Source organism: Heteronotia binoei, chromosome 21 (assembly GCF_032191835.1).
Source record: "Heteronotia binoei isolate CCM8104 ecotype False Entrance Well chromosome 21, APGP_CSIRO_Hbin_v1, whole genome shotgun sequence".
In the NCBI taxonomy this organism is placed as follows: domain Eukaryota; kingdom Metazoa; phylum Chordata; class Lepidosauria; order Squamata; family Gekkonidae; genus Heteronotia; species Heteronotia binoei.
In genome coordinates, this window is record NC_083243.1 from 53,495,448 (window position 1) to 53,510,106 (window position 14,659).

The following is a 14,659-nucleotide window of genomic DNA, read 5'->3' on the forward strand; positions in this document are numbered from 1 at the left end:
ACCCCGTAAAAAGTCTGCCATGAAAACATCATGATGTAATGTCACCCTATGAATCAGCAACGACTTTTACCTGTGATTAGTAAATCAACTTGGTGCTACCTTTTACATGTGATGAGTAAATCAACTTCAGATCCTGTTTTCAATTCCTAGTTTCAGATCCTAGTTTGACACCCTAATTATCCATAGTTAGTGGAATTAAACATAGTATACTGAGTTTAACAATGTAAAACCATGATCCAATAAATTGAACTGTTAATTGAACCATTGCTTCACAAGGTTTTAATTTAGCAAGTGAAGTAACAAACCAGCATAGTGGGCAATGCTTGGGAGGGATGCACTTTCCAATATTAACTTATGAAATAACAAAAAAAAATCCATTTTGTTTATTGTAAACATTCTGTTACTAAAAATAACAATAATTAGCACTCCTGGAAATCTCCACAGATGTGTATGGTAACTTTTGGTGCCTGCACCGCCTGCTTTTCAGAGTTGTACAAAGCAGCAGCCACAAGAAAGGAAGGGGAGACAGTGAGAGCCAGGAGACAGTGGGGAGGGGGGGAGGGGAGGGGAGCAGGGAGTCCATACAATATGAGTAGGCATTTTACCCCACCAGAAGAATTAGCAAATTTCTTCATCTAAGTGAGTTGGAATTATAGGTCTGTCTGTGCACAGCATATTATTACAATGAATTTAGGAAGTGTTTTGGATATTATATATATTAGGGGCATGGTGCCATTTCTCCACTCATATGAGTACATTTTTCTAACTGATACAATGTATTTATATTTTCCTGTTCTGCTGTTGGCTGATATTAGTAATTGCTTGTTGCTATAGAGAACTGTTATATGAAGTACAGTGTGATTTGCTGCATGGTGTTTAGTATAGCTATTTATTACAGTTAGCAAGAATGGTCCCAGGGCTTGGGAGATCCTAGGAAAAACTGATCAAATTTCCCACGGAAATATCCATCCCCATTAATACCACCACTTATGTGTCCCTTACTTATTTTACTCCTGTGCCTATGTGAGCCAGCACCCCCTATTTAACGTGTATATGAACATCATGATCACTAGCTTGGTTGCCAGGCTGCCTGGACTTTCAACTCACACACATTTACTCTGAAACATAGACCTCTGCTGTCAGTTTCCTAGCAGGCCTATGTGGATAGCATGGATTCCAGTCATAAGGGCAGTTCTTTCTCAGACAGGTTCCAGTCTGGCAAAGAAAACTCCCAGCCTGCTATCATGTGCAAGTCCCTGGCTGTGCCCGGAGAGAGATCGTGTCGCTGCCATGAGCTGTCCAGCGGTGTGGTCTTCAGCTCTCCTGAGAAAGCCATTGCAAGAATTGACCACAGCCACGATTGTCTTCCTATATCTTCGGATGCCATGAGAGTGAAGCAGGAGCCCCACGTACCCACTGTTCACCAGCCTAGATGGGAAGAAGAAAAAGGCTCAGCCCAACCAGGTGACCAACACCATTGTGTAAATCAGGTGTCACCTTAGATTAGAATTCAGCTCTATATTATCACTCTAGATAACTTTGTGTACTATAATTAATGCCTTCAACATAACTGTTACTTTCCAAACATCATCCTGGAGTCTCCCCTTTTTCTGAGATCATGTGCCACATGTCCCCGCATCATGGCCCACCTGACCCAGAGTCATAGGTCATCTGACCACCTCCCCCTGAGGGCACAAGAGAGTCTTTAAAAGATCTGACCCAATGATCCCCAGGTGTGCATCTGACAGTACCCCTACGCTGCTGCTTAGATACATCCCCAACCCTGATCAGTTCGGGTCCTTTTATTGGGAGATTTGCTGGACGACTCTCGCCTTCCCTCCCCCTTTTCCGTTGCTTTTGGAGCTTTCCTTTGAAGACTACAAGAGGTACTAGTATCGCCCTGTCTGTTTTATCCTTGTGTTACCCCTATCAATTTCCTGCTATTTTCCTAAGTCTGTATGTATGCTGAGGGAATTTATTCCTTGTATACTTGTCTTATTTTATAATAAAAACCATTTATTTTAGTCAACCTCTCCTCATTATTGGGTAAATTCCTAAGAGACACCTCCTGTATACACAGGTCCTGTATCTTGCTGAGCCTTAATTGCCCACCAAACCAATTCCCCTAACCTCTTTTGAGGGCAATTTGGCTAACACCTACCTACCACTTAGATGCTCACCCCTGGCTCACTGCTACTCATGTGTCTGCCACCACTTACTACCACTCCCACTGCTCACCCCTCGATTTGTACACTTGCACCCAGTTCACCCTACTTGCCTGTGCTGCTCTCCCCATTTCTGGGGGCAATGGTAGTAGCAGTGGACCCACTAAGGAGTTGTGGGTCACAGCACCTGCCCCACTTCAGAGGATGCTGCATTGGCACAGATTTCTGTATCCTTCCACCTTTCATGATGGAACGCAAGATGACTTACACGGGTTCCCACAAGGTCTCTCATCCAGGCCTTAACAAGACAGTATTTTAACTTTGAGGCCTCTTCTCCCTTCCCTTTAGTGCTAGTTCTCTGAGCCTCAAGTGCCATGCTATGTTTACCAGTCTTTCCTGGCTTGCCAACCCATTCCTTGTTCCTGCGCTGCCCTTCTGTCTTCCTGAAAGGGTTGTGCAATGCCTTCCTGCATCCACTCTGTGGGCCAGAATATTAACTGGCCACAAAACAGGAGCACAGTGTCCTATCTTCCTGAAAATTGACTGGAAGGATCCCTTGGGTGTAGTGTGCAATCCCTGGGGATATGTTGCCCACTGAAAACTAAGAAGCTAATAATGAAAACAAATAGGGATAACAGACATTTATGGGAGACTTTCCATTTTTATGAAATATGCTCCAAGCTGTAATTTTATAGTGTTTTGATCTAGTTCACTGTATTTTATTGTACATTATTTTTATTGTTTGTAATGGCCATTGGCCCTGTGCAATAAAACTGAATGGAACAAATAGGGATAATAACAAAGCAAGATGTGGAAGTTTTGTCTGTATACCTCTGCTCAGAAGCATGAAGGAGAAGATTTGTCTGTACACCTCTACTAGGAAGGTACAAGGACCAGAGAAATGAGAATGCAGAGGCAAGGACAGTAGATGGGGTTTTCCTTCTAGCTTCCTTCCTTGATGTCTCTCCTGTTCCAGTCTTCTGTCGCATTGCTTGCTAGGACTGCCAAGTCCCCCTGGGCCACCAGTGGGGAATGAGGTGTGTGGGAATGCCAGATCCAGTCTGGGAAACTCTTGGAGATTTGGGGATGGAATCTGGGGAGGACAGGGGCCTCAATGGGGTCCAAAGCCATAGAATCCACCCTCCAAAGCATCCATTTTCTCCAGGGGAACTGCTCTCTGTAGTCTGCAAATGTGCTGTGCTGCAATTCCAAGGGATCCCCAGGTCCCACCTGGAGGCTGGCATTCCAACTGTTTGCAGCCAGCTGTAGTAGTTTGTTTTCTACTCCTAGGCACCCTGTTCTACTTTCTTTTCTGCCTCATATTCCTCCTTTGCTATTATTCTGTGTATTTTTAAAAATGCATGTTTTACCCTTAGGTAAGGATAAGAAATAGCTTTGATCTGGTGGTAATGTCCACTGATAGAATAGAAGAGACTTTTGTCAGAAATGTGAGTCTTCTCCTCCCGACTGTTGCTACTGCATCTGAAAATGCCCCCTTAAATGCTTTGCAGTGGAAAGGGGGATTCAATGAAAATTTTTGCCTCCTTCTATTGATGGAAATTTACTGCTGGATCCAAACTAATATTTTATGAAAAGGAAACAAGTAAGACAAACACAGATTCTTCACTAGCAGTTGCTTTGCCCCCGAGCTTCTGCTTTCCATGGCTCAAGCGATTGATTTCCCACCAGTTGCTGTGCAGGCGCATTTTGACCCAATTTTCCTTGTGGCTTCTTGATCTTGTTTTTTGGAGACTAGGAAGCCTCTGAGAAAATTGGAGGGAGCTGCAGATCAAAATGTGCCTGTGCAGCAACTGGTGAGGAATCGATTGCTTGAGCCGCAGAAAGCAGAAGGCTAGGGGCAGAGCAACTGCTAGTGAGGAATTGGTAAAAGACATCAGAAATTAGCACTTGTTGCAGCAAAAGAAGAAACTGGAGAAGGAACAGTGCACCTTAGAGAGGCTAACATCTACAATGTTCAGAGGTCGAATGCCAAATTACAAGTTCCTCCCCAAAATGTGGATAATATTTATTATTTATTTCTGTAGATTTATAGGCCACCCTTTCCCATAGTGGGCTCAGGGCAGCTTCCAACATAATAAAACAATCAAAACAGTTTAAGAACAATTAAACCAGTTAAAACCGTTTAAAATTAAGACAAGCCACATGATGAACATCTTGAGCTCTGTGCAGGTTACCAATTTCTCAGCTGGCTTTTGTAGATCTGACTTTAACAGTCATTTAATATGCAGGAATAAGCAGGTAAATTTTTCATGGTGGGAAAGATTAGATAAAAATAGACCATCTGCTAACTCCTGCAGATCAAATCATTGTTAAAGTCACAGGAGCAGGCTGAAAAGGTGGCAACATTATGTTCTTCCCTCCTCCAGACTGTTGTAGAGAAGTTCCATTTGCATCTAGATATCAGAATATTGATCCTGTTCCTTATTTTAAACGCTGTCTCAGCTCTGCTAGCTGACCCTTTTTAAGATAATATAGATAAAACAGACTGGGATTGCAGCACCCATCCTGTGTCCTGCATGAAACAGTGAGATGTGTTCTGTACCCTGTCATGCATGGGTTTTCCCAAAGCGCCAAACAACATTCTCTGGATGATTTCAGGTTGGGAAAAATTGTACAGAAGGAAAGGCTGAATTTCTGTCTCTAATGTGTGCCACAGACACAATCTGAATTGGGCACTACATGCTTGGGAACTGGTTGAGAAGCTGCAACTCACATCTCACTGTTACACCTGGCATAGGTTGGGGACCCTAGATCCAACTATGTCCTCTACGCAATGTAAGAAATGGCCCCTAGGGTCTCTCAGAACTATGTAAGATTCATTGACTCAGTACAGCCGATTCACCCTGATCTAATAACCATGTTTAATATTCCTCACACGATCAGTATTTAGAATGTAAATTATAGCAAAACGAGCCAAGAAACTGAATGGAGTATGTATGAAAAAAGACACAAGTAAAAAAGAAAACAGAACATGTTAAAATGTTAAAAATACAAAAATATTAGCGTAGTTCATAACTTGAAATCTCAACCCTTAACACCTGCAAAGTCACTTCTACATGATTAGTACTGAGAGCCATGGATGGGCATTCATATGTACCTGTTTCTGTTATCTCAGTTCAGATTAGAACACCAGAGAGATTTTGTGAATGACAGGCTTTAGTGAGTAATAATGTCCCTGCTGTAAAAAGGGGCGTGCTGTGGCTCTAACAGACTTACCATTTTCTGGCTATTGTAATGAAAACAAAGAAAAGGATTCCTTTTTCAGTAGTCCAGCTGCCTGTTCATGTGTTCTACACCCTAACCAGGACCTAGAGCTCAGTGGTATATCACATGTTATGGGAGGGACGGTGGCTCAGTGGTAGAGCATCTGCTTGGGAAGCAGAAGGTCCCAGGTTCAATCCCTGGCATTTCCAAAAAAAGGGTCCAGGCAAATAGGTGTGAAAAACCTCAGCTTGAGACCCTGGAGAGCCGCTGCCAGTCTGAGAAGACAATACTGACTTTGATGGATTCAGTATAAGGCAGTATAAGGCAGCTTCATATGTTCTGATTCAGTATAAGGCAGCTTCATATGTTCATATGTTTTTGCCAAGGGTTCAGTCCCTGGCATCTCCTGTTAAAGGTTCCTAGATAGCCATTCAGGCAGGTGAACTGTCATCACCTGAGGCAAGAGTCCATTTATGCCTGCAATGGCTCCACCTTAACCAAACAAATAAAGCTTAGCACATGGTATACATCCAGGAAAATGACCAATGGATTTGTTCAGTGAGTTGTGTGCACATGAGAGCATGCAAACAAACTTCTTGCACAAGCTCCGGACGGGACACCCTGGTTGCTCATGGGTTAATATTTCTCTCTTGTAATTTGTTTCCCTTTGCCAAAGTGGGTGTTGCTGGAATGTCTCTTGTAAGGAGGGGGGCTGAGCCATGTCCTCTGGAGAGGGGCGATGTCAGCATCAAAAAGGCACAAAAGGGGGAGGTTTCCAAAAATAAAACCGTCCATCCCCGCCAGACCCAGCCAGTGCCAGAGGCAGGCAAGAAGGTGCTTGGAGCTGTCTGCACACAGAACACAAACTCTGACAGCCAAGGGAGAGGGGACGGGGAGAGGCGAGGCTGGGAGTTCTCATTCTTTCAAAGGTAGGAGAGCTGCTGCTGCTGCTGCAGCTTTGGGGAACCTGCCTGGCCAGGCAGACTTTCACTGGGTTATTACCCCTCTAAGCTCTCCTTCCCTTCTAGGCAGCAGATACTGATTAAGCCTCCTGTATATCTACCTGAGGATGTGAATGACTTTGAGTCGTGCTGGAGGAATTTAGCACAGCTGTCTCCCCATCCCAACTCCAGTTGTAGTTTTAGTTTTATGAAACTATCAGTCCTACACTCAGTGCTTTTTCTCTCAGACAGAAACCATGAGGGGCTCCTGGAGGAGTCTTCTCCCATTAACTGTAGCTTTTTTTTGGTGGGTTGGTGATTGCCAGAGAGACTTTGCTGGGCAGTTGGATCAAAGACCTTCATTCAGAAGTGAACCTGGGAATAAAGAGACAGCTCGACTGAGATTCCGGAACCAGGGGAATCTGGGAACAGCAAATAAAATGTTCCATTTGCCCCAGGCACACATTCCTGCTGCAGCAACTGATCATGTTCCTGTGACCCCTCAAGCAGATACAGTCCCCAATGCCTGGATGAGAAGCCTGGCAGGAAGGGAAAACCGAAAACCACCATCTGTTCCCACAGACCACAGATTCCCTGTTTCCACAAATGGCAGGTCCCAAACCAACAACCCCGGAACAAAAGCTGATGCTCCAGGCAGAAGCCTGAATTGGACACCACAGCAGAGACAAAGGATGGACATGTCACAGCAATGGCTCAGAAATAATGTCAGATCACGGTCGGTGCCACAACCAAGAATGCAAATTTCTCGGAGCCGGATGGTAGGGTAAGTGTAGAAGCAGTGATCCAATTGTCTAATAGGGTGCTTGTGAAATTTGACAGTTTCTTGTTCCTCACTGAAGCAGCAGTTTGATTGCAGTTTTGTAGCCAACTTCTCATTTTCAGAATATATTCACTATAGTTGGCCCAGAAATTATCCACTTTACTGCAAAAAACAATTAGCCAAGCATCATACTTAAATTTTTGCAAGCAGATCTCCTATCAGTGTCTAGGTAACTCTCCAATTTTCTGTACCGTACACAGCCAACAAGGTATGATCCTTCCTCAGCTTAAGTTCTGTCTCCTACTCCCATAGGAGATCCCAGTGATAGTAGTAGACTAGAAACTTTACTCTCAACAGCCAGCTTTACATTTGCTGTCTGTGCATAAGAATGGCACAGAGCACATTTAGCAGGGTGGGTGTGATGCTGTGGTCTCTGCTGTAATTCCTGATGGAGATATTCACAGGGTATTCAGGCACAATTTGTGCATATCAAAGGATCTCTTTTCTGTGTGATTTGCTATATATGTCATGGTACTGGCACATGTACAGTCTCAAGGGTGTCACACTGTGTTGCACTTTTTTGATAGTCATTCTTATGTCAAGGCATTTATTACATTTATTGAGCAGTGAGTGGCAGTTTCGCTACTAGATTTCTAGGTCTTTCTTGTAGTAGGATTCTCATATGCCCCATTTTCAATTTCACATTGATTCATTGAAGGGTGCTTCTTATGACTTACCTGTCAGAACTACTTTAATCTTGAACTGTGGAAACGTGCTATGGCTTTAGCTGCTCCCTTTGAGGTGGGAATGGGTCTGATTATATTTGTGCCACAACTGTAGAAACAGCAGTGGTTTTAGGGATTAATAGTGGATTTAAGAAAAGCAGTGATGGGCAACAGCCATGTAGACAGGCTAGGTTCAGATCTTCATGCTCTAGGTGCTCACAATCATATGGGGTTACTCTTTTTCACAACAGTGAGACCAAATGAATTGGCTTTCTTGTTGGTACCTGACAGCTGCCACCACCCAATCCTCCTCTCTGTACTCAATCATATAAGGGTTTCTGGGGGATTCACAACTGTAAGTGAAGCTGGTATAGGTTTAGATACATCTTTCTTCCTGAACTTAAATTAGTTTCCGTAACGCTATTTATCCCTCTTTTTGTAATATATTAATCATGTATTTCGTAATCTACGTCTGTCGAAGAACCAAATCATGCACTGTATTCTCATTACCTCCATGCTCACTTCTTTGGTATGAAGCATCTGAGGTGACATGAGAGGGGGGGTGAAGACATGAAGGGGTGTGTAACCCTTCTCTTGCTGATGGTTTTTTACTTAAAATGCCATCCGCAACCACTTTACCCCCAATGGAATCCCGTATTTGTGTTTTATAAGTAAATAGGATTTTGGAATCCTATGAGGGCTAAATAAGCATGGGGGGGGGGAGATTCAGGGAGAGAGTGGCACTTCTCAGTTGCAATTGCCCCCACCTGAGGATGATTTGCCACCCAGAAGTGGCCATTTGGCTAAGGTTTCATGCAACTGTGCTGCATTTTACAGTCTGGCCCTAGGGCTGCTGGATTGGCAAGAGCTTTAGAACAGCCCAGGTGCAAAGAAAGAACTGTTTAAACAGAACTAAGGTTTATGTAGGAAAACAAGAACATACATTCAGGCATACAGAAAAAAACACTAACAGTAATTTATGCTCCACTGGTGATGAATCCTAAACTGAGCTACACCTTTCTACATCCATTGAAGTCAATGGGCTTAGAAGGGTGTAAATCTTTTTATTAGGACTGCACCATATATCTAGTTAATGATCTAATTTAATACCAAATGTTAAATGTCATCATTGGAGCTAGATAGAGTTCATACCATTATCTAGTCCTAGAGAGCAAAAGCGATGTTCTTATTTTGGCAGGCACACAGTCACGTGTGGTGTGTGTGTATAAATATCCATAGAAACATGGTCAGTCAGTGACAACTCCTGTCAATTAAAACGACTTCCCTATTAAGAGGAAAAAATTCCTCGATGTAGTGTGACATCAGAGTCTCATGCAGGCATAAGCACGCTGCATGCGTTTCAGAAATTTCTAGAGACAGAATTCACAAAGCTAATTGTGTTCTAAATCTCAGGATACATCAAGGAAAGGGAAATGTCAAGATCGGTAGAAGATTAGTGCATGTTGCTCTTGATATGGATTCAGTTGTCTCAATGGAACTGGTTAATATAAATATGAATTGTTTCAATGTACATTCCAGAAAAGGACACTCTGGCAGATACAGCCTTTAAACCCACAGTCCACTCAAGATGCTACAAAATCAGTGTGTAATACAAATATATTTGAATATTTACAACAGGCTTTTGGAAGCTTGAATGGTCATGCACTTATGAGCAGTATGGAAGAAACAGAGTCAGAGTAAGCTGGGATTGGCAAATCAATTCTAAAAGATGTTCTCAAAGACTGCTTTTAGGGAATTTTTTGCACATCACACAAAGGGAACAACAAGAGAATTCTGTGTAATAGTTTGCAACTTAGCGTATGCCACCTGCTAATCATGCAAAGGAATGCAACCAACAGAATTTAGGCACTTGTTTCTTACTCAGTGCAATAACTAATACTAATACAGTGCAATAACTAGTACCAACTTTCATAAAGGTGCATCCAGACATGTGACAGAATCACCTCAGAGAGAATGATATGTCATCTTGGATGGTGTCTATAAGATGCTTTGAGAACAGGGAAATAATTGTTAGGTTGTTACATGTAAAAAAAGGTCACAGATATATAGTAGAAATAGAGGAGGTAGGTATGCATGAAGCATATTTGCAGTACAATCCTATGCATGTATATTTCTGAGAAAATCCCAAATTCAATGGGACTTAATCCCTAGTATATGTGTTTAGAGTTTAATAAATTTATTTACAAATTTATACCCAGCTTTTCTTCCCAGTAGGGGACCCAAAGGAGTTTACAACACTCTCCCCATCTCCATTATGTTCTTCTGGGCAGCAGGTTAAGGACAGACCAAAGGAAATACCATGTTACACAGAGAGTGATTAAAATGCGGAATTTGCTGCCAGAGGATGTAGTGAAGGCCACAGGAATAAACAGCTTTAAAAGGGGATTAGATAGATTCATGGAGGATAAGTCTATCAATAGCTACTAGCCATGGTAACTGAGGGGAACCTCCACATTCTGAGGCCACTAAGTCTTTGAACCCCTGAGCCCCCAGAAGGCAACATCAGGGGAAGGCTTTGGCCTCTATGCCCTGTTGTTGGCTGTCCAGAGGAACTGATTGGCCACTGTTTGAGAGACATAGGGTTGCCTGCCTCCGGGTGGGGCCTGGAGATTTCCCACTTTACAGCTGATCTCCAGCTGGCAGAGATCCCCTCCCCTGGAAAAAATGGCTGCTTTGAAGGGTGGACTTTATGGCATTCTACCATGCTGAGGCCTCCCTCCAAACCCCACCCTCTCCCGGATCGACTCCCAAAGTCTTCAGGTATTTTCCAACACAGACCTGGCAACCCTAGAGAGACAGGATGCTGGACTAGATGGACCATTGGTCTGATCCAGCAGAGCTTATGTTCTTATGTTAACCTTACAGCATCCTTCTTATGCTCTTATGTTCTTATGCTCATATGTTAACCTTACAGAGTTGACTGAAACTGAATCCATCAAAGACAGAGGTTCTGTGCCTAAGTTGGGGTGGCCTGGGAAGAGAGATCCCTTTACTGACCTTCGATGGGGTGCCTTTAGCACCAGCTTCGAGGGTCAAGAGTTTAGGGGTACTCCTGGAGCCTTCATTATCTATGGAGGCCCAGGTGGCAGTCACTGCCAGATCTGCATTTTATCACCTTAGGCAGATAAGGCAGTTGGCTCCATACCTGGAGCACAGCGACTTGGCCACAGTAATCCATGCAACGGTCATCTTGATAATAGACTACTGTAACACCCTCTACATGGGGCTATCCTTGACTCAGACCCAGAAGCTGCAACTGGTGCAGAATGCTGCAGCCAGGTTGGTACTGGAGCTGTCTTTATGGGCGCACATCCAACCTGCACTGGAGATGCTGCACTGGTTGCCTGTGGTGTTCTGAGCCCATTTCAAAGTGCTGGTCATGATCTTTAAAGCCCTATATGGCTTTGGACCTGTCTACCTCCGGGACCACACGAGCCTCAGAGAGCACTACGATCAAGTTAGTTAAATCTGTTAAAGATCTCCGAGCTAAAGGATGCCCATCTGACCACTACAAGGACAAGAGCCTTTTCTATGGCTGTGCCAGCCCTCTGGAATGCCCTCCCTGAAGAGACCAGGGCCCTGCGGGATTTACCACAATTCTGCAGGACTTGCAAGACATACCTGTGCAGGCAGGCTTTTAACAACTAACTGGAGGTGCTCTTAACATCTACGGAGGTGCGTAGTATCCGCCATCCCACGGTATTAACATAAATGATTCTGAACAAGACAGAACGCCATCTGAAATTGTATTTGAAACTGTATTTAAAATTGTTTTAATCTTTTAATAATGTTCTATTTTAATAATTTAAATTTGTTATCAAATTGTTGACTGTTGTTAGCCGCCCTGAGCTCAATAAAGGAGAGCGGGATATAAATATAATAAATAAATAAATCCCTGTGAGGTAGATCAGGTTGAGCACTAGAAGCTTCAGGGAGCTGGGTTTTAAACTAAGTTCACCCCAGATGTGTGTACAGTAGCCTCTTCACATTGAATCACTGGCTTTTATATACAGACTGCAGAAGGCACTAGCTTTGTGGGGCAGTAAAATATGGTGGTATGTTATGTATGCATGAGGCAAGCTCTCTGCAGGAATTCTGCATTGTTCTTTACTCCTTGCACTTCCCCCACTCTTTCTTTTGACGAGATTTCTATTAGAAACAGAACCATTCACTACCAGCTAGTCAGAGTGACAAGTCTATTATGTTTGCTGCTGTCAGTACTGGCTTGTTTCATCGTATGCTTGCACCTGTCTGTCACATCCACCTGCTGTCTCATGATATAAAGGCTTTTCAGACAAACTAGTTTAAGCTTACGTACAATGCCTGGGGCAAGAAATCTTTATGACTTAAATTCTAACTATATAATAGCAATAATTTTTATATTAAAAGAAAGAATAATGATTTTTTTTTAAACCCAGACCTTTGATTGAATCAGCGCTTTGTTCTCCATATATAATGGATCTAAACAAGGTATATCTTCCCTTACAGCAACGTTCCTACATTCAATAAAGTGTCTATGACACCTATTGCTTCTGTAATTGTGTTTTATCTTACAGCCCTAATGGAGTATGTGACTTCTAAGAATGTAGCATTCCACACCAGTAATACTTCTATGCGAGACTCTCAAGGCCATATAACAGCAATAAATATGTCTTATTTTTGTCTGGTGATTGTGTTGGGGAATTATTTCCTCTTTACATTATTTTCCTCAAGAAATTACTTCTGAGGTGGGTGGACTGTGGCATTCATAGGAGATGTCTGAAACTAATGACTTCATGATTGTAGTCTCAGCTAATGGAAGAGCCAGCAAGCCACTGCTTAATGCCACTATTTTTTTTATAATCCCCACCTTCTCACATGGTGTAATGCAAGAATGTTAAACCTCTTGTGTTACTTTGTTGAGTCCAATGGAGATAAAAATGGCTATCTTTCTAGAAGCATAGCCAATGGCTATGCCTGGGAATGTATCCCTAACACTAGTGCTATTTTTAAATATGCTCCTAGGGAGCGCTGTGATTCTAAGTTGAGTTGGTTTTCTGCTGTTTTATGTGATTCTACCTTACAGTCTGGTCTTATGCTAGGCTGTCAAGATAGCATGTTAACTTGTTCTCAGCATTTTGTGAGGTGCTGATATGCCAGGAGGTGTCTGTGAAAGTGTTTCCTGTGTGAGCATCACTAGGTTTGTTTCTAATGCTCTGCTTCCCCTCATTTGCAATAAAGTGAGGGAGGGTGTCGATGTGACATTATTCATTTTGTTATTTCTATAACTAGGGACTAGGATAAAGCTGGAATTAGGCTCTTCTATAATCAGTCTTAATTTTGGGGTCGGGGCTGTGAGGTCACTAAGGAGTCCCCCTGCAGGTATTTATATTCTGGGATCACTAAATTTTCTCAGTTAGGCAAGCTACAAATAAGGCCTTTCCCAGTACACAGATCAAATGGCATGCCAGTTTTTCATTCAGTAAGACTTGGCTTTAACATCACTTTTTATCAATTTCTCCATTGCCCCCTCTTTACATGGAATTGCAGCGTGTAGGGTGGGAACACCATTTCTCAGTAGCTTATAAAGCCCCTATGGGCTAAGGTACATTTTAGATTTATGACAGTCTTTACGGTCCATTGTCTGTCTGTATTCAATACATTCAGAGAGAATTCTTTGCTTTCCCTGTTTATGCCATTGTGAGTTTGGTGTTTCTGATTACTGTGACTAAGTCTGTCTGATATAACAAAAGGAATGGTATTGAAGTTTAATGATTGTAGCTATCCGCTTAATGGGCCTTGAGTGTTGGGAAATGGTTTTGTTCAAGTGCTCATCAGGGCTTGAAAGAAGGGTGCCTCCTGATTAACTGAAGAAGAGGGGACAGGCAGGTGTGTGTCTGTGAGAAACAGATGTGCAGTTGAGATTCTAAAAAAAAGAGAGAGAGAAGCTGGGAGTTGGCTGAGGCATCTTGAAAGTAGAGTCTCACTCCCTTCCTTCCTTCCTCCCTTTCTCCCTCTGAGGATCTAATGCCCTGTTGCCCAGTAGGAGTGCCTCTGTGTCTCCACCTGTGCCTCCACCTGTGTAAATAAAGCAACTATTACAAAACCATCAAAAGTCTCCAAATGCTCTCTCCTCTCAATGGAGCTAACCCCGGTAAAGCACTACTCCTGGAACTTTACTGTTTAGGGAAGTGAGGCACGCATAACGGTATAATACCCTTTACTCCTTGCATAGTCATGAGCCCACTTAGGTCTGGGCACATGTGCACAACATGCCTATTGTGTTTCATAACAGGCACAACAGAGTTTTTTGTTACTTAATGCCAGAGGGTAGTAATATGTAGGTAATATACTTAATGGTATCTGAAAAACCGGGGCTGCTAGGCTTGTTATTTTTTTTACTGGGATAACTAGTGTGTTTCTTGTATCTTCAATGGGATAAATGAAGATAGTATCACTAGTATTATTAATGTAGTTACACAGAGTTCTTAAAGCACTAGCAAATTTTTTGCATGGGGGAGGCACTTTGTAATATAGGGGTCCTGATCTCAGTTATAGATTTGCTGCAGTGTGTCTTTAAATGCTGTTCTTGTCTCTTGTCCATTGCAAGCAGTCCCTTTAATGATCTTGGTGGGATATTGTTGTTTGCTACTTGCTTAGTCAGTGGAAAAACAAGAGTAGAAATCCATCACAATGGTAACTAATCTTCTGCTCTCCCCCCCTCCATCTGCCAGACACTGCAACCAAATTGATAGATGTTGGGCAGATGCTTTCTTCGCCACCTGAACAGCATACTCAAGATTGCTACAACACATATATTGT

The 14,659-nt window shown here is 42.8% G+C and overlaps 1 protein-coding gene across 1 annotated transcript in view; it reads left to right on the plus strand.

Moving 5' to 3' along the window:
- Nucleotides 1-6,144: 6,144 nt before the first annotated feature.
- The window catches only part of LTBP2 (latent transforming growth factor beta binding protein 2), a 178,858-nt gene continuing 170,343 nt past the window's right edge, over nt 6,145-14,659 (plus strand). The window contains exon 1 of the mRNA XM_060261626.1: nt 6,145-7,115. Within this exon, the coding sequence (XP_060117609.1) occupies nt 6,589-7,115 (527 nt within the window). The 5' untranslated portion in view covers nt 6,145-6,588. The remainder of the gene's footprint in view (nt 7,116-14,659) is intronic.